This window comes from Silurus meridionalis, chromosome 15 (genome assembly GCF_014805685.1).
Source record: "Silurus meridionalis isolate SWU-2019-XX chromosome 15, ASM1480568v1, whole genome shotgun sequence".
Lineage (NCBI taxonomy): Eukaryota > Metazoa > Chordata > Actinopteri > Siluriformes > Siluridae > Silurus > Silurus meridionalis.
Window position 1 is genome coordinate 14,939,910 of NC_060898.1, and position 19,806 is coordinate 14,959,715.

At 35.8% G+C, this 19,806-nt stretch overlaps 1 protein-coding gene across 3 annotated transcripts in view; it reads right to left on the reverse strand.

Annotated features, from left to right (window-relative positions):
• Positions 1-19,806, reverse strand: part of nectin1a (nectin cell adhesion molecule 1a) — a 39,666-nt gene that overhangs the window by 8,348 nt on the left and 11,512 nt on the right. For 2 of the 3 annotated variants that reach the window (XM_046868387.1, XM_046868388.1), the window contains exons 2-5: positions 8,775-9,146; positions 7,649-7,948; positions 7,368-7,485; positions 5,590-5,741 (exon numbers count right to left, since the gene is read on the reverse strand). In XM_046868387.1, the coding sequence (XP_046724343.1) occupies positions 5,590-5,741; positions 7,368-7,485; positions 7,649-7,948; positions 8,775-9,146 (942 nt within the window). Of the gene's footprint in view, positions 1-3,174; positions 4,323-5,589; positions 5,742-7,367; positions 7,486-7,648; positions 7,949-8,774; positions 9,147-19,806 lie in introns of those variants that run through there. The other variant, XM_046868386.1, reaches the window with a different exon arrangement.

Genomic DNA, 19,806 nt, shown 5'->3' on the forward strand with positions numbered 1-19,806 from the left:
CCGTGCTAATTTTGACAGCCCTAATATATATATATATATATATATATATATATATATATATATATATATATATATATATGATTGGCATTTATATAGCAAGATTTGTTGAGGGTAAACTGTGCATTATGACAAATTTTGAACTTCTAATACAACATTTTTTCAAAGCAAACAAACACTACACTTGGAATCTAGTGCACTAAATGCTGCTTATGTAAAAGCCTTCCTAAGGAAAAGGTGTAGCTTTGAACAGCTTTGTTTTGGATGGGGATAGGGCTAATTTCCAGGTCAGAAAAAAGTAAACAAAAGGTTTAACAGAGGTTATTTGTCACATGAGTCCAACTATTATAAATATATAATTATTACCCGCAAATACTTTAGAACATTACAAACTGCTCCTGAAAAGCAGTGGAATATTTAAAAATCTAACTGAGTCTGGCTTCAGGCATAATTCTGCTGCACATCAGAACACCATCTGGGCCTGGATTTCAGACACAATGCCATAAGTCTCACTTTAAGCACTCGCGCGAACACTTTGGGAAATAAAAATGCATTTGTAACTAAGCTCTGTCTCACACATGCTTTAAAACCCACCACCTAAATCTTCACTGTTTATCAAAGGCTTCTGGCTCAGTCAATCATATTAGACTAAAAGCATCGCAGAACAGCGGATTTTGCACTTCTGATACTGGCGGTCATGTTTACTGAATTTAAATTAATTTCCAATAGATGTTGACTTAGATTAGATCACTATTCATTTCCCAGTGTTCATTTTGTATGCTTGACACAAACTATTTGACTTATGTTACTGGTAATCACTTTTTTTACCTATACAAAATCGCATATTGTAATCCATTTTATTTTCAGCTTGTGCTTTGAGCATCTGATCATCATAATCTCTGATAAAAATATAAACTGTTTGGTGCCTATCATGCAACCCTGTTTGTTAGAAAAGTAACAAAAGTGCTAATCCACATATTTTGCCTTATAGTTTACAAGAGATTAATCATAATAATATATTGTGGCTGAGCATTCATATTTGCTTAATTTTCTTTTAATTGTATGTTCTTGATTGTAGTGGCAATTGACACTTTTCTATGTGAAAGTTGACATTTCATTCTCTTAAAAAATATCTACAATATCTAGTATAATTACAAAGCATCAGCAAAGTACAACACTAACAGTGACAGTGCAAAATTTTCACAGTAAACAAAGTGCCTGAAAAAATGTTTGAATGTTTCACTCTGAACCCGTTCTGTAAGTGTGTGAGATGCCCTGACCTCTCACACACATTTCTTGCCAGCACTTGATGTTTAGACTTCACTGACTTTACTCATCCCTGACTGTCTCACTCTGTGACCATGTGCTGATAAAACCAAGGTCAGGTGTGAGTAAAACTGCGACTGTGGTGCAGGGTATGTGAGCATTCTCTCATCCCATGCTGTTTCTTCATTATATATTTATATATATATATATATATATATATATATATATATATATATATATATATATATATATAGTGCTGCCATTATCTGCATATTAAGTGCTAACAATGAATAATGATAATGAATAAGTGAATAATGAAAAGGAATTAATCAAACACTCTGAATACTCTTATCAGCCTGAAATTGAATTATTTTTCTATAACAGCATGTCCTTTACTGTTTTATCCCTCATATACCATTATAATTAATAGTAGGGTGACCAGACATCCCGTTGTGTGCTGTAATAAAGGTTTTTCTTGGGTTTTTTGTGAGTTTCTATGATAAGATTTCGGTTACAAAAAGCCAAACTGAAATAGACAGAAAATGTTGGCAATGGCTGTAAAAAAAAAAAAAAAAAGAAAGAAAGCCTGTCATCAAAGGGACTGTGTCAGCTTTCACTCAAACTGGACACACGTGAGGTAACACCACAGAAATCCTTCGCTAACAACACAGTTGCATCAGCCTAGTTCCATTTTAAAGAAAAAACATGAATGTGGAGTAAAGAAAATGTTTGAAAAAGAATAGGATTTACGCTTCTCTTTGTGAAATAAAAAAGTAGAAACAGACGAAATATTTATGTTTCTTATTCATTTAGAAGAAATCACAATAATTAGCCTTTCAGGAATATGGCCCACATTTTCCACAGACTATATATATATATATATATATATATATATATATATATATATATATATATATATATATATATATATATATATATGTGTGTATATATATACAGTGGAACCTCGGGTTACGAATTTAATTCGTTCGGTACTTTATTCAGTAACCTGAAAAGTTCGTATCCCGATACAAATTTCCCCATAATAATGAACAGAAACTTCGTAATTCGTTCTGGACAATCAAAATATTACTTAAATAAAAATAAAGCCAATATTCACTAATATTATTTACTTTTAACATGTTATATTAAAATCATACCACATAAAAACATACAAAAGAGGAAAAGATCTTTACCGGTACTTTCCTTTGAGAAGACTCGCTGCAGGAGACGACGTCAGAGAAGGGGAGGAGGGAGAGTTATTGTTTGAAGGAGAATCTTATTATATTATATTATTATATATTATTATATATTATATTATAGAATATTAAAGACAGTGTTATTAACACGAACGCTGAGACAATTGTTGCATTAGAGGAAAATGAGAGCTGTTTCTTTAAGGCTACTATCAGTTGGTATTGAAGTCCAGAGTGAAATTCATTATGGGTATTGTACTGGAAAAGACTGTAACCCTGCTAATCTATCTTCATAAAAACAAGTAAAGTGGTTATGCATCGCTAATGTTGTCCATCTCATCATTCCACGAGCATCAACTAACGAGTTGTTACGCTGCTGCCGGAAAAGTTCAAGCGGATAAGTAACACGATGCTCTCGCTAGGGACACAGGACGCTAACTGATGTGACGAGCTGCGTGGATAGAGCAAAACAACCGACTTGCCTGCGATTTTTGGTGAGCGACGTCAGATCCCGATATATTGTTCGTAACCAGGGCAAAATTTTGATGAACTGCGATTCGTAACCTGAATTATACGTATGCGGGCGTCAGAACCGAGGTTCCACTGTATATATATATATATATATATATATATATATATATATATATATATATATATATATATATATATATATATATATATATAAATTATATTACATTTATTACATTTAATATGTTGCACTAAGTCCTGTTATAGCAGCTTTAAACATTTACCCCTTCAATTTCTCTTGATAAAATATCAACTTACTAATGATAAAACGCTTGCAATTACAGCTATATATTTTGTGAAGCTGGACACTGGAGGCTACGTTCTAAAAAATGCTAATAATAAAAAAAAATTATTATAAAGTAATTATCTTTACCATAACTATTATTATTTTTCTTATTTACTGATCATATTTCTGTACATTTTATTTATTAGACTTAGGTAATGTGGAGAGTTTAGCATAAGAGTTTTTTACTATAGAAATAATGACATATTAGCTTTAAAACATAACTATACATAATTTGACTACTGTCAAAACTGCTGTTAAAGAACATTACACATCTTCGGGCCAGTCAAGTTCGGGAATTTATCAGCACTGGAGTATAATTTACTTAAGAGCATGACAAGTGTATTATAAATGTGATAAACGACAACAAAAAAAGGACAGGTTTATGGTTAAACATTACCATATTTTGGAATGCTGAACAACAGATAAATAAAGATCGCCCATATTTATACTATATGTGTCTGAATCTCTATTTACCAGCATGTACGGTGGAAAGGAATTCTAATGATGGTATGTAGATGAATCTATATACAACAATTTTTTTTCAATCTTTTATCCTTTTCACACATACCACTCCTCTTTAGAGATAACCGAACCATCCATTTGAGGAACCATATCCACTGAGACTTCCACTTCAGATCCATAGCCATCCCTGTAGCTCTCTTCATTATATTTCAACCTCTTGTTGTCCTCCACTGGACTGTAGGTCTTCATACTGTTCGGAGGATGGTTATGAAACTCCTGAACACTTTCCCCTAAAAAACTGGGGCCCCCATATAGTTCAGGCTTCTTCTCATCCTCAGGATAGTTCAGGTCTTCGGGGTACGTCAGGCTCTGGGGCAGAGAGGGGCATGATGACAGGTCGCTAGCTTTGCCAAAGCCATTGGCCAGGACCTGTTTTTTAGTGTTGTAGTCTCCTTTAAAGGTGCGTCTTTGCCGGTTAAAGAAGACCACCAACAATATAATGGCTGCGAGGAGAACTGTACCACACACAACAGCTCCACCAATAGCAGCGCCTGCTCGCTGGTGCTCAGCATGTGTGGAGCTAGGGGACTCTGGGTGAGGAGAAATGGAAGGGAAGAGGGTATATAAGCCTTTTTCTAATTCTTCTAACAGCCACACTTCACATAGTTAAAGCTGCTGAATGTTTTTTTTTTTAGTTGGTTGATTTCCAATAGCCTAGTTTGATGCTATTGCAAGTCCATACATTTTAAATGTCATGCCCCAAACCACATACTTTAAACAGCTTATAAATCATGTACTTAATTTATGTGGTTTTAAAGATTTGCAAAAAGATATGTCTGTTGATAAATACTACATGAAAGAGCAAAAAATCTTCGAGAGCTGTGCTTTGGGCAGCATGTTAGTTTTAAATGGTAACTTTCTCTGATCGACTGATTTGTTTTCCCAGTGTCTATAATTCTGCTGTTTAAATGTGCTGAATTATTAGGATCAAATAAAAGTAGCATATCAAGCTATCCTTCTAATTTTAGCTAGTTTGCCGAAACAGGTCTTGTGGCTCTGAAGGTCATGAAGACTAGTCAGCTAATGTTAACTGTTTAGTTAAAACAGAAGCCCTTACAAAAGAAGAAAACTATCTCACTGTGATTTCTTAGTGGTTTGTTGTGCATGTGGTTATTCATATGTCTTCAAATATAATATGTAATGTAAGATACTGTATGTATTGTTATTATATAACCTCTTTATTATTTTGTCAACTGATTGAATTTTTTTCTCACCTCGGCTTGTAACAAAGCTTGAGCTAGCATGCTAACAACAGGCAAGCATACAAATATTTCCACCACCCCACTACTCTTTTTGATTTTATTTTAAATAATACATTAAAAGTCTACACACAGCAGCTTTAAATTAAAAGATGAAAAGGGAGGTTTAATGAGGGGGAAAGGGGATGACAGTGTATTGATAACTTGAGCACTTTCATTCAGGAGAAGAGATCCAAGCATGCAGCAGACACACAGCGGCAAGCATCACTGCGTATTTCTAATGGTTCAATTTGGACAGAACATGACAGTCCATTACTGCGAGCAAGCGAGTACAGAGATAAATGAGACATCATGCAGAATTTCAGTCTTGTTAGAAGATGTCTATGATCACACGAATGATCAAACATACAGCAAAACATGCAGCTTGAAGAACACTGAGATGACCCAGAAAAGGCACGAGACCCTTTTCCAGAAAATCATGAGTGTGGCTTATATGGTGATGTTTCAGAGGCAGTTCAATACGATTAAAATAGCAATCTCACATTAAACATGCATGACAAGCACTTTTACATTCAGAGCTTCAAATTCCAGCCCTTACCTGTTATAAGCACCTCGACTGATGCGGATCCTGTCCCAATACTATTGGTGGCATCACACATGTAGGTCCCCGCTATCTCGTAGGTTACAGGACCCTTAAAGATGAGTGTCTCCTCACGCTGCTCAGCTGTATTCGGCATCGAGCCGTTTAGACTATGTGAACAAAAAGGGTTCAATTTAAAATGTAAAACTAGGATAACAATGCAAGATTATAAAATAAATAGGATTTTTTTTTTATAATAATGCATAATCAGGGCCACCACCACAAAGTTTAGTTCTTCCTGTGTAAAATTTGGATCTTACAGAAACTCCTAAAAATGGATATCAAACATGAAAGGACACAATTAAAGAAAAATTATTTCATACACTTGACCTTGCTGTGGTCTTCTTCTACTTTTGTATCAATCCCCAAATCAGGTCAGTTTACCTGCTGGTTATAATGTAATTCTATAAACATTTTAAGGACAAAAGTATTGGGACACCTGATGTTTCCAGCTATATTTGTTTTTTTCTTCAAACTGTGTATTATACTATTGTATAGGATTGTATAGGATGTCCTTAGATATGGTAGCACTGCATTGCCCCTTGAACTAGGAGACCCAAACCTGTTCCAACATGACAATGCCACTCTGCACAAAGCCAGCTCCATGAAGGTATGGTTTACATGGGTTAAAATGGAGGATCTAAATTAACCTGCTATAGCCAGTCCTCCACAAGCACACTCCAAAATCTAGTTTAACAGTGGAGTGGAGGTTATTATAAGAATAGAATAGCCTTTATTTTTTGCATATACATTACAGAACAGTGAAATTCTTTCTTCGCATATCTCAGCTTGCTCAGAAGCTGGGGTCAGAGCACAGGGTCAGCCATGATGCGGTACCCCTGGAGCACAGAGGGTTAAGGGCTTTGCTCAAGGGCCCAAGACTGGCAACTTGGCGATACCGGGGCTTAAGAGCAAATGGAGACTAAATGTGGAGGAGGGTGTTCAAAAAGCACATACAAAACTTATACCTACATACATTTTTGTCCATATAGTAATTCTGCAAACATTCAATGGATCTTTTCTTAGATATCACACTAAAGAAAAACTGTGTCTAGCCAAAAAAAATAAAAAATCTGTTTATTTCCTTGAAACGAACATATTTGTCTGACAAAAAATGCAACTATTTTAGACATTTGACCAGGCCTTGAACTTGACACTGACCCTGTTTAAATCTTCTACTTCTACTGAGTATAATGATAATCCCAAATCATTCCATGTATATGATACAAACATATCTCATTCTTGAAATATTGTGCCAACAAAAATCTCTAAAGGCAACTGAAATCCACATAATTTGTGAAAACTTGTAAAAAAAAAAAAAATGTAAAGAACTAAAAGAAATACTTTTCAACATGACCTTCTCGGCCTCCAAACCCGTTCTGAAGAAAACAGAACAAATATTGCAAGAAAAATCAATAGCCAAGTGGTTTGGCAGAGTAAGAACTAAGATGTCAGGAAGAATTACCATTGAGAGAGTCCAAAAACAGATCCAAGGATACACAAAGAGGTTGGAACACAAAAGGATTTGTGAAAAAACTAAACTTTTTTTTTTTTTTTGTATTCGTATCTTGACGTATGCAATTTGATCACTGTGTTACATAAAATAGAAAAGCAACATCTGTAAAAATCAACACGTTAATTTAGTCCTGAGGGCATGCAAGATTGTGCACTCAACTGCATATATACCTATATTGTATTATTGTATTGTTTAAGTCTCTGTCCAGCAATGTACTTACTATCTCCACTGGAATGAAGAAATGGCTGGATTCGCATCAGCCAAACAAGTTAGCTGAACATTCTCTCTATTTATATACCAGTTTCCATCAAAGCCCTCAATGCTCACTTCTGGCTCATCTGTGCAAAAAAGAAACATATGATCAGAGCATTTAACTAAATTAAAAACGTGTTAAAAATATAAACTGTGCTGTTACATTAAGGAGGTACATATTCTTAAATTGTATGTAAATGTTATTGTGATTTTTGTTCCTCATTGCAGCAAACTAGAAGGTCTGCTTACATTGTATGTTGAGAATAACGTTGTCTGTCTGCTGATCATTGTTGTAGGTTGAGATGCAGGTAAGCCGCTGTTCGTGTGCTTCTCGACTGGGCGTCATGATGTAGTCACTGCGCACTGTTATAGTCCCATCAGGGTTCCTGATCTCCTCAGTGTTCGTTTCACCATCTAATTCAGTGTCCCACGTGATCACAGCAGGGGGCTTCCCGTTAGCTGAGATACATGTTGCAACGGTCATTTTAATATCCTTCGATCCTGCCACTATGGTGGGTGTGGACAAACTCATCTGGACCATCGGTCGAGCTACGGGATAGAAATTATGCAACGTTCATTCGTTTCGAATGCTGTAGATGTGGTCATTTCAAGACCGCTCATAACGAACATCTGTTCAACCCATGTTTGACTTCACTCTTCAACACCTATCTACAATAATGACTTATAATCTCATTAAAGAAAAAGAACGAGTTCCCTTTTGAGCCTGAAGTTTCAAGGTTTCTTCCTCATGTCACCTTCTTCCCACTGCCACCTCAAGTTTACTTGTTAAGAAAAACTAAATCTACATCTGAATCACTATAAATAATTATAAATATACAAATAAAAATAAATGATAAATACATTTATAATTTAATAGAAAAATTAAGCACATCAAGTAGTATTTTATTTTTCAAATGCAATTGCTGCAAAGTTTTCAGGGGAAAAAAAAACGTTTTCTACTGGAATCTTGGCTTTGTAATCCCTAATAAGAAAAAAGGAGCCAAGAAGCTGTATGTTGTTCCAGATTTGAACACCACATGAGAAACTCAGGTCACCAGCAAAGGCATGTATCCTTGGCTGAACTAAACCAGTGGATATTTACCAAGAAACTGGCAACTTGTTTCACTCACAGGTCTTCCATTAACTGCGATTAAATCTGACATTACCCTGATCAGTGGTTGGCATAAACAATGACTTAATGATTATAATTCTTTGGTTTATCTTCCCAACCCAAAATAATACTGAATTTAATGGCAATAATCAAGAGGAAGATCTCTTCTCTCCATGACTGATTAAATTCTGAAATAAACTCTACCCAGATGGCGGTTTAAGTGATTTATTTATTTTTCTCATAGTTCATTGTGCTTTAGTATACCGTAAACAGTGAGATTGACCATGCTCTCCCTGTTGCCTGCAGGAAAGGTGGTGTACTCGCAGATGTAGGTGGCCTCATCAGACAGTTTCAGGTTATTGAAGATGATGGTTGTGTCCTCTAATGAAGGTGTTCTTTGGCGAACCGCTGGGTTCTTGAACCTCACACGGTCTTTAAAAGCTGGTAACACAGACACCCCCAGAGCTGGATTGGCGATGGCCACATTCTGCTTGGTGCCATTGACAGACTTCTGCCAGGTGACCTGGGAGATCTTCACTGGTGGTTTACTGTTGGCAAAATTACAACGCAGCTCTGCCTGAGTGCCCACAAAGCCTGACCGGTCACTGTCCGTGTGAACAGTCTGGCCACTGGCACCTGAGGGACAAGATAAAAATGAAAAAAGTTTTGCTTCATTTCAACATTCCAGCATGCCCACAAAATTTCCCAGATTTTCAAATCTATGTGTTTTTAGTCTCAGATTTTGTACTGCTTCACAACTTTCATGGTCAAACATTATTTGTTATATCCAATATATATTTTACAGATATTTAATAATATTATAATCATTATAACAATTTTATCCCTTTGGATTATACAGAGCATGGATATCCCTGATAAAACCCATTCATCTGAGAATGTGTGTCTAAAAATAGTAAGGTTTAAGAGCTCTGGCTGCAGTAAGACACTGAAAATAAGCTGCAGTTCAACATTGGCTCAGTGGTTTACATATAGCATGTGATCGTATTTGTGTGTGTCCTAAAGCCAATGTTGGAAAAGGCTGGAATTGAAAAATGGCCAACACAGCATGTAACTAACAACAAGGCTGCATTGTATCGGAGAACAGTCCCTTATCTAACCTTAACATTGGATTGCACTCTTTCTTTCTTTCTTTCTTTCTTTCTTTCTTTCTTTCTTTCTTTCTTTCTTTCTTTCTTTCTTTCAAAGCATTTTGTAGTTGGAAATGTTAACTTATGCTGTGCACAATTTCTCTGCCTTAAGGGGTTCGCAAACCGAACAAATGTCTTTTTTATTTCAACTCAGCATTTCTTCTTTTGTGACTTGCAGTGTTTGAAAAGTGGAGGTCATCTGTCAAAAATTATTCCCATCTTTATTTTTTCTATGAACATACACACAGAAATAAAGCCAAAACTATCATTTTCCAACGATTATGTAAGCCAGAAGTTTGCTGAATGGCAGTAAAACAGATCGCTCATGACATACAGAGGAATCAGGACAGAGAAAGTTCCACAACTTCCAGCAACTTAATGAGCCACATAAGTTTTACCAAGCAAAAACCAGCTATATGCTTAAACTAAAAATATGCTATTCCAAATCTTAGACACAACTCATGCACTGTAATGCCATGAACATGATTGGTTAATGTATTGTAGTATTTACAAAATATCACACATTTTTAAAGGTTTTACAACATTTTCCCTGAAGATTTCCTCCACTAAGGCCCCATATTATTATAATTATTGGCAAAAATAAAGCTATGACTCAACCACCAACCGATACACAAAATATAGTCATAAAATACTTTTACCAGAAATAGAAAAAGTTGTTTTAGTTCTTTGATTTGATCAAACTTAACCCTGTTTGGATCGGTTTCAACAATCTTTAGCCTCTGGCTACACATTTACATACAAAATAAACATTTAGTCACTTAAACTGTTGAAGTATAAAAGGAATAAAACAGTTGGAAATGTGCTCTAAATATAGGAAAACACCACCTCACTCTTTATTTACATTTTTTTAAAGAATACTTTATTGATCCCACAGGGGAATTGCAATTTCTTTACATATCCCAGTGATGTAGTAAGCTGTGGAGTGCAGGGTCAGCCATGTTACAGCACCCCTAGAGCACAGAGGGTTAAGGGCCTTGCTCAAGGGCCCCATGATGCCAGGGCTTGAACCCACAGACCTTTCAGTTAGTATCCCAGAGCCTCAACCACTGAGCTGCCACCTTTCCAGTTTAAATTGTAAATAAAGAATTTAAATACTTTTAATTCATAGTACAATTATCAGTCCTCCAGTTTTTTAATCAATGTTGCCAAATAATGATTATTATTGTTGGTATTATTATTATTATTATGTTTTGTAACTAGATTTGTGAAGTCTAGTTAAGGCTGTTAACTGCAATCAATACCCCCCTTAAATCTGATCATTCGTTGTTAAGAGATTTTCTATGTGAAAAGGCCACAAATGGTGGCTGCACCCCCAAGTCACTCCAGCTCCATGAGATATACTTATTAATACATAGGAGATGTATATAGGCAGGAGAAGGAACAATAAAAGAAAAACTTTCAGAGAGGACCAGTTGCTGTCATCTTTGATGAGACTCCAGACGTGGAGAGGAGATGTGTGCTAAACATATCGATAGCACCACTAAAGAAAGATGAGTCTGGAAGGATCCTTGCACATCTAGTGAATACACAATTCATGGAGAATTGCAATCACTCCACTGTTTTCGATGGCTGTTGTCAAAACTTTGCAAGAGTATGACATTGCCAATGAAGATGTCATTGAGTTTAAAACAAACAATGCAGCATACGTGCTGAAAGCATACAGAGGAGCACTGCAGTTTATTTTAATTCATTCCACCAATGTTGCCTGTATGGCACTTATCATGCATTTGATTAGAGGTACTTTCTGTACTTTTGTGGACTTTAACACATTTACAATGTAACTTTAGTCAAATGTTTTACAAAAAAATACTTGTCCCACTTGTCTTGGACTTTAAATGGAAGAAAACCAACCATGGCCACAAATCCATGTGCTATCCATTGGAAATCCGGCTTCTCTGCAGTGCAATATCACACTGAGAATTTCACTCAATGCATTAGATTTCTACAGGCAGAAATATAGGTACAGTTAAAAATAAAATAGCCCTTACCCCCTCTTCTTCCCTCTCTTCTGGCTTAGGTGTGTGGGCACAATGCTCCACAATCAGTGGAAAATCTGAACAAAATGCTGAAAGCACCAGTGTGTACAGAATCCCTACCGGTTCAACTGAACACTGTGTCTGACAGGAGCAAGTTGATGCTGTGAATGTTGAACCTTTTTAAAGCAGATACCCTGTCACAACAATGGTATTTGATTACCTTCAGGATCTGCAGAAGAACTTTGAAGCAAACAAAGTGCTCCGTGATGAGGTGTATCAGTCACATGCCAATGTTGACTCATGGCAACACTGTGGATAGTTGGATATACTATCTGCAGTTTTTGTGGCAAGATCCAGAAAGCAGATTTTCAGACCTCTATTGCCAGAACTCTATAATCAGCCCACACTGCTGTTGCCAATATAGATGCCTGACATAAGACTAAAAATTTCAGATCAGGAGTCTCTTGCTTCCACCACTGAGCTAGCCAGGCATGGTGTCAATACGTCTTATGTTTTTTTTAGCCTCATAAATATCCTGAAAAAATATTCAGTCAGGCTAATAAAAATCTGAATAAGTATATAAAGCATGGACAACCTAGCATTTTCTCATACATACATCAAAGTTTATCAGCAAACATGCCTTGCATTTATGAATAAGAGCCCCAAACAGTAAAAAAGGCCTTTCCTGGCTTTTCCTCAGTCCTTGAAAAATTATTTGTATAACTACATCACTAATCTGGCAGTTTCCAACCTTGCATTGCCATGCTTCTTATAAAACTTTCCAAAAGTGTTCATTAGTTGGGCATTTCTTTCTGACCTTGTGATCCAGAGTAGTTCTATAGGATTTAAGTGTGGTGACTGGGTAGGCCATTCCATGATAGATAACACTCCAGCTGAGTTTGCTTTTTAATTAATGCTTACAGAGCTTGGATATTCTGTATGCTTCAGGTCATTGTCTTGTTGTATGATGAAATTGGTTTCAATTAGTTCAGACAGAATTGCATGGTGTTTAAGTATGAAATGAAAGCCATGTTGGTTACTTTTCCACAAAATAAATTTCCAACCTTCCTTTCTCCAAACCATTAAGCTTCCACCCCCATGTTTGACTGTAGGTGTGAGGCAGTCTGGCAATATCTTCTTTACTTTTCTCTGTCTTACACAAGTTCTTCAGTTTGAGCCAAAAATGTTGAATTTGAACTCATCTATCCACAGAACTTTCTTCCAGGCATTCACCGTCCAATTGTGTGTTTTTCCCTTTTATCAATTTGTTGCATATAAACAAAAGGAACATGCACGTCTGTAAAACATTTTGAGACTAGGCATATCTAAACATTTGACGCTGTATATTTGTATGCATATCATATCTTAGAATGGCTTATAATCGTTGTTTGCATTCTGTTTGTTTAATGTATAAATTGATCACGTTTGTGTGATCATCAGAGATATAAAATCTGTGTTAATTGGAGTTAAATGCAATAACATCTATCTACATTTGTTGTATACAATAACCATGTGATTGGTTCATGATCATATAAGTCAGGTGGGGAATTTTTTATGCTTATACTCTTGTTAAAGTTGATGTCGTCAAATATGTGTCGAAATTTGACAAAACACACATAACCTCTTTGCATTTTGGGTCATGTAGAACTATTGTACATTTAGACTTATATAATAAAGCAAATGTAGTATCTTATACATCATTTGAACATTCTGGAAATTACCACCACAAAATCAGTTGCTTGCATGGACAGATAAGAAATTCTTGTCACACTATAAAGCTTAAGCATCAGTGAAGAATAGTCTTTTCATTTAAATAATTTAAATGCCAATCATGTAATGCAATTGAGTGACTAGATCCCATATAGTGATTTGAAGAGAAAAAATATAATAACCAAATGAACACTGCCTTCATCATCTACATTTAAATAACATCCTTAAATAATGCTACAGACTAGCTGATATATCCAGGACAGTCATTTAATAATATTAAATCTCTTGGTGACAGAGGGCTTAAAAATCGGGATTAACATGAGGGCTACTAACTAAATGAGCAGTTAAATGATGCAGGCATTTAGAGCGAGACTGCCCTACATTAGAGTAGACATTGGGGCTGTGGGTTTGCCTTAGTAGGGTCGATGGCTATTATTAAGTGAACACAAATACAGGAAAGCGCTGATGAATGTAGACCTGAGTGCACTGGCTACAACAGCAGATTACTGCACTTAGTAAGGATATTAAGATCCAGGCTGATGTCCAATTGCATGGATGAGGACAATCAGCCCTTTGCCTTCGGCTCTCTGCTGCACTAATACCAAAGACATTACAAACACTTTATAGCCTGTAAACACAAGGCAGCTAAACATAAAGACCAATAACAAGATAACATACGCAAGCTACAAACTGGCGTACTAAGAGCTTCTCCGGATCAGCATCAGCATTAACTTTGTTTAGCAGCAATGAGCTTTTTATTTCAAATTCATTGTGTAAATCCATCATATCCTCTAGCTATAAACTGATCTATCAATCTGCTGTGTGGAAAGAAGCCAAAAACAAGGGGATAAAAAGTTTTTTCTTAACAAATCTATGACAAAATGGATCATATTAGAAATATTGAAACAATTGTTATTTCCTCCTGAATATACCTGTTTTAGTAGTATCAAAGTCACCAGATCGTTGTAGTGGTAAAAATGATAGAACCCTTAATATGATAAGTAATACCATTGGCATAATGACAATTGTATTCGTTTTAATGGTCCCTGTGGGTCTCTTTAATTTGTTGCCTTTAATGGGTGCCATGATATGAAACCATTATCGACCAATAGAAGACCTCTGACCACTTGTAGATCCCATACTGGTATTTAATGGACACCAAGTGAGACCATTAGGATATCATTAAGCATCCAGATTCCAACAAGTCACTGCAATGGTTTCTCTGGTTTGATGTTAATGATTTAATGATGTGCACAAACAATGTGATGGAAACCATTTGGCAATGGTTTTAATGGGTAACAGCTGATGGTTTACAATGGCAATTGTAGTGGAAAAAACATTCGAATTTCTGTAATGGTTTCTATTGTTGTTGTTTTTTTCAGTATTGAAGACTCAGTGGTTTGACTGGTTTTATTTAGGCTGGAGAAAATTACTAATCCACGTCCACTAAAAATTACATAATGTGGCCACCCCATCTGTATATGCACTCGAAAGAATCCCCATCAGATATTAACAGCACACATCTTCACAACATTTGTTTTCTACTAAGCTACAAATTTGTGAGAGCAGAGAAACATTAAGCTATGTCTTTAAGTATGCTAGTGTTACGAACAGCTAATAATGACCTTAGAAATTTTAAGTAATGTCTCAAAATGCTACATATTGTTTGTGTCTTCAATTTATTCTCACCTGTTTTTTATTTGTATTAGCTAGAAAAACGTACCCATGCCTTCCACGTGGGTTGGTCATCCTACATGCTACCACTCTAGCAAGATATACCCTTGTTTAAAGTCTTTGTTTCATACATGAAATTCAGAAATACATTTATTTTTTTACAAACACAAAATTCTTTGTTATTCTAAGTTTAAAATTTGAAATGTAACATTTCAATAAAATCTTGTATTATTATTATATAGTTGATACCTCTAGGGGTTAAGAAGTAGCAGTCTGGCCAAAAATGAAATGCATATACCTCAGAATCAATCAAACAAAAGCATGTTTGCTATTTTTACACTGAAGCTACAAGGCAAATTATGTTACAAAGAAATCCGTCAATGTTATGGATGTTGGCTTCGTTAAAAACGTCAGGAAAACAGCAGGCACCTTCCTTAAACGTGATTTGTTTGACCACTTGTGCATTTAACAGTTAAATGTGGTTTGAATGATGTTAAACTGGTGCTATGTTGCCTTACTTGTTTGCATAATTGGCTTTGTGGCTCTAGTGTAAAAGAAAAAAGAGAAAAGTTTCAGCTGCCAAACTTGGCCGATGTCTTGGCTGATAGAATGCATTTGGGGGTAAAGGGAATATTGTTTAAAGTTTCATTTTTGGCCAGACTCTGCCTTAAAGATTTGTTGGGATTTGTGCAAAATATTTTTATCCACAAAGGACCAATTACTATAGGCAGGAGCAAATCTGTCCTTATAAAGCCTTGTGAATGCACACAGCTCAGACAGGGGAGTTGAGTAGGGACAGGAAGGAGGAAAAACACAAAGCATTTTTTATAACATGATGCTTTTTTCAGTTTGATCTTTCACACTGTGGCAACACCTCCAGGTTATATTTAGCCAGTCGGTATTAATCACGAGTGAGAGCAGTTGTGTACTGCTATGCTCCTATAGCTCATGGCAGCACTTTGTACCCTGATGGCTAAATAACCTCTTAGTACACCTCATATTTTATTCCCTTCACTCTGGGTGACTAAAAAAAACAAAACTGAGCCGCTTCTGGGTGTTTTCCCTTCTCACTGAATTTTTAAATCTAACTGCTCTTTATTTATTGCATATTTGGTTTTCTTATTTTTTGAGCTCACAAAGCAGGGCCCCTTTCTATCCTATCAAATGTTCAGAAAAATGCATTCATTAAATACAGTATACTGTAAACAAACTACTGGGATGTAACAATCCTGTAATAGTTTTTATTAAATTATCCTTAATATGAATAGTAACAATAAACAGTCTTATTTACTTCTCAACTACTCATGCCTCAAGTCCCGCAAGTTTCCTTCATGGTCCCTGGTGTGATCTTGAGATTAGGTTACTATCTGTTGTTTTTTTAGGTTTCTGTGTGGGTTTCCTCTAAGATCTTTGGTTCCCTTCAGCTACCAAAAATTGCCAAAATTGCCCCTAGGTGTAAATGTGTTTACATTTATATGTATGGCATTTGGCAGCTGCCCCTTTACAGAGCAACTTATAACTGAGCAGTTGAAGGGTTAAGGGCCTTGCTGGAGAGCCCAGCAGCAGCAGCAGCAGCAGCTTGGTAGTGCCAAGTTTATTACACAAGACATTCCAAAAAAAAGTCCAAAATATTAACTAATGAGCTACCACCACATGGTGCTTTTAAAACTTTCGGTTATTGCAAAGCCTATAGCCAATAAATTCTGTTGTTTATTTTCAGTCTTTCAGTTTTTTATTATATTTATTTTGTCTTTTTGGATTGCCCTCTGTTTTCTCCACTACACATCTTTGGGGTATTTTTTAACCCTTTTCCCATTTTTTTTTCTTGAAGTCTGTGTATACTTTGAAATTGGAACTGAATGACACTTCTGCACATGGATCCCCTTTCCACCTCTGAGTCCCCACTGTTGCACTGGAACAGATTAGTGTTTTTCTGCTTAACACCTAGACAGTAGGTCTATAAATTATTGTTTAGTCTAAGGCTATTCATGACACATCTCAGGCACAGGCTGTACAAGGGAAATGACGGATGGCTTCAAAAATGAAATTCCACTGCTGAAAGATCTGTAATCTAAAAGTAATAAAAAGTTTGATGGAGAAGCACACTACACCTGCGACCCACTCTGTCCCTGTTCACGACCTGCTAAAGACAACCACTGGTCTGTGACGTGTAATAACACGGATAAAATAACTAGTCAGATTCTTGCACTCATGCTTGACCACTGAGGCAACATTTCAACACTGATAAAAAGCGTGGAGTGCTGAATTTCACTCCTTTTAGAATTTGTATTTTTGGAGAAATATCCATAATGCGCTGAAAAAGCAATTAGTAGGCCTCAGTTGACAGAAATGTGTCTCTAATCAATGAGAGGTGCCTTCAGTTTGTGGGTCTAAGGACATATTTTAGGTTTAGTAAAGGTTCAATCTGTCCACTTTAGTCATTCAGTCTGTCAGCAAGGAGGCAATTAATGTCAAAAATACAATGCAAAGTAATATGGTTCTACATAGAGTTTATCTGTATATTTTATATAAGCAGTCCTATTCTTTTCAGCGTGGGATGTTGTATGGTTTACACAATATTCTGAGCCTGCTAAATTTGTAATCAATTCTTAAATTACTATATATATATATATATATATATATATATATATATATATATATATATATATATATACTCTGCTTTGCTTTTTCTTTCCAACTCATTAAAATGTTTTGTCCCAATGGCATTAGACCAATTTCTTTTTTTCCAAGAACTTGAACATTATTAGATAATAAATTAGTGCAATGGAAAACCATAACCCACACACAAAATGAACCCCGAAGTAATTTTCAAGTGGAAGCTTTGAATGTGAAATTATATTTAGTCTTGACAGAAGGGCCCAGGCAAGACAGCACATTGTAAGACGGATGTCACGGTCCTGAGGACACGGGCTAATGAGAAGTGAAGGTTGTCTTGGAACCAGGACCACAGTCTGTGTCTGAAACTCTCGATTTATTTTTTTATGTCAAGAATAAAGACATGCAACCCTCTGTATTGCAGGATGAGGCCAATATGTCAGTATTACAATAAGAGAAAATGGCAGGAACATAGCCCAACAATTATGGCCCAGTTTTAAGCTGATAATGCATTCTGCAATTGCACATCGTAGTTCAGTGTTTCGAAAATTGACACACAGTCACTTGCGTATGTAATTACAATCTTCTAAATAGGTGCAGGAGCCTTTTAGTGCTTTTAATAAAAATTAAGTGGAGGGTTACTACAGTTTTGTGCTTTAGCCTTCATTATTTATTTAGCAGTGTTTTTTCCCCAAAACAATTTATACTTCAGCAATACCACCTTTTCCTATTAATCAAAACTGATAATAACATGACGGTGTGAGAGGAGATTCTAGAGTACAGTATGAATAAATAATGAAAGAAACAAATACAGACATGAATATGAGACTTTCTATTATCTCCAGCATAAAGCTTGCCAGAAAGGCTCACACTGCATCTAATTAAGATTTTAAGTGTGAATTGAGCCTGGAATCCTTTTGCACCAATACAAACTGCTCCATGATACATTTATAGCATCCGTACTAACTGCCTGTTTTGTGTGGCAGTGGTTTCAATTAGTTTTCTGCTATATTTGCTTCCTATATTGTGAAGATAGGACCAATTACATTCCTTAGAAAATACACATCTCTATAAGACCAGCTATAAACTGATATATAAAGTGATGTAACTATGGTTGAGGAATTGTCCAGAGAGAGAATTCACCCATCAAACTAAAAGGCATTTCCATCCAGGAACACAGTGGTAGGGTTTGTATTTCATTAAAAAAAAAAAAATTAAACAAAAAAAGCTTTCAGTTTAAATCTGGCTTTAAATCCCAGTACTGATATCGAAACAGAAACCGTCAGTGGTATTGTTTTATTCCCATAATACACACTCATGCAAACTTGTATCTTCCTACATGCTAGCTCAGCAGTTCAGGTGGTGAACCCCTTGCTAGTAAGTTCAGTTCAAATTCCTGTACTGACATAAAGCAACTGCTGGGCCCTTGAGCAAGATCCTTAACTGCTCAGCGCTGTGCTTGGATTGGAATCTTCCCCACTTGGAAGCTGTCTGCCAAATGTGATAAATGTTCGGAATAAAGCAAAGTTGGCAGTGTTAACCAAAAACCCATATATTACATAGTACAGAGGCTATTTTAAATCTCAGGTTGATCAAATCAGCGGCAGCAAAAGATGACAGGCGAACTTTTATCGCTAGAGGATCCTAAGAACACGAAGAGATGTTTCTGTCTCAGGTCCCTGTCTCATCATCTTTTTGTGGCACAGCACTTATTTTAGTTAACTTTTAAAGTTAGCGACTCATATCACACTGCAGTGGATTTCTTAACCACGCTTGATCAGTTTAAGCAGACAATAATGATAGCTCTATTTCTAATTGCAGGTTTATATAAATGGGCTTATTTTAATCATGTTATTGTTTCTATAGCAACATCTTATTTCTATTGACTGTGATGGACAAGTTTTCAAAAAAAAAAAAATAATAATTTAAGTAACTAAATAATTAAATGAAACAAAATCCAATACCACCAGCATTGTGTTCATTGTATTGCTCATGAAAGCTCAAAAAGAAAATCTCAGTCATATTTTATAAGTCGACTTTGGGAACTGATTATTAGATTATTAGTCTTACTGGAAGTCTTTGAAAAGTCTGAAATGATTCAAAGACCATTTGTTCCTGTTAAAGCTACTTCTCTTGCCTTACAATTCTTTG